Source organism: Nestor notabilis, unplaced genomic scaffold, assembly GCF_000696875.1.
Source record: "Nestor notabilis isolate BGI_N333 unplaced genomic scaffold, ASM69687v1 scaffold11063, whole genome shotgun sequence".
Taxonomy (NCBI): domain Eukaryota; kingdom Metazoa; phylum Chordata; class Aves; order Psittaciformes; family Psittacidae; genus Nestor; species Nestor notabilis.
This window is the reverse complement of record NW_009922560.1, coordinates 20,798-21,815: the sequence shown is the minus strand read 5'-3', so window position 1 is coordinate 21,815 and position 1,018 is coordinate 20,798. Positions and strand designations below refer to the sequence as shown.

The window sequence follows — 1,018 nt, the reverse complement described above, 5'->3', positions numbered from 1 at the left end:
TATATATATATATATTTTACTACTCTTTGTTTTTTGTTTGTTATGTTTTTTTTGGTCATACCATTATTCTCACAGAGGTGGATTTTCTTTTTATTCCAGAACCCTGTCAAGAAAATTCCAGATTCTCATGAAATTACACTACAGCATGGGACAAAAACAGTAAGTGATAACACGTTTTCAGCACTTGTTGTTTTTCTAGAACTTAGCTAGTCTATGAAATAAGTTAGCACATACTAATTGTCAGCTAAAGATCAAAAAGCTAATTCTTTTTCTTTATTTGTTCTGTTAGTGTAGCTCTTGCCTTACTACAATTGAAAGTGTTTTAGGGCTGCGTCTTCGCTTTCTTGTAGTAACCCAAACATGGCTCTATTTGACTCAGTTGTAATCTCATTTTCTTCTTCCTTTTTGTCAAATATACTTTCTGCAATTGTGAGAGTTCTTCTTATAGGCTAGACCTTTCTAAGCTAGACATGGGCCTTTCTTTGACTATTCATACAGTTTAAAGATAACTTTATTGATGAAGTTTCTAAGACTTCTTTGTAGCTGAGTACAGGTCTCCTTCATTCTCCTTGAATCTTTAAGTAACCTTTACATACCATTTTTAATTTCTTGAAACTTTGTTCTTCCCTGGTTTTGGCTGTATCTTTTCCAGGTTTCACCTCCAATATTGCTCCTTTACTTTCTTCTGAAGAACTGCTCTCTGACTTGGAACTGTTAGTTCTTTGTTCTGTATTCAATATTCTTATCTCTGGGTAATCCCATTTTCCAACACAAATTCAACTGTTTTTATATACTGATTGATAGAAGATCTGTTTTTATAGTATGGAGTTTATTTTCTGGCCATGAAGAGCCTTGAATTTATTTCAAATCCTTTCCCCATATTCTTTTTTAGTCATTAGAAAAGATTATGCTTCTATTTAGTCTCCTCAGTTTGGGTCATGACTTAGGCTTCAATGAGAAAATTTATTTTATTGTTCTTATATCTCTGTGAAAACACTGTCAGCTAGTTAATAGAATT

General features: G+C 32.5%; 1 protein-coding gene across 1 annotated transcript in view; it reads left to right on the top strand.

The window, feature by feature from the left end:
* Window positions 1–99: 99 nt before the first annotated feature.
* The window catches only part of LOC104403528 (WD repeat-containing protein 70-like), a gene marked incomplete at its 5' end in the record, with an annotated part of 10,544 nt that continues 9,625 nt past the window's right edge, over window positions 100–1,018 (top strand). Inside the window, one exon of the mRNA XM_010011701.1 lies at window positions 100–159. Within this exon, the coding sequence (XP_010010003.1) occupies window positions 100–159 (60 nt within the window). The remainder of the gene's footprint in view (window positions 160–1,018) is intronic.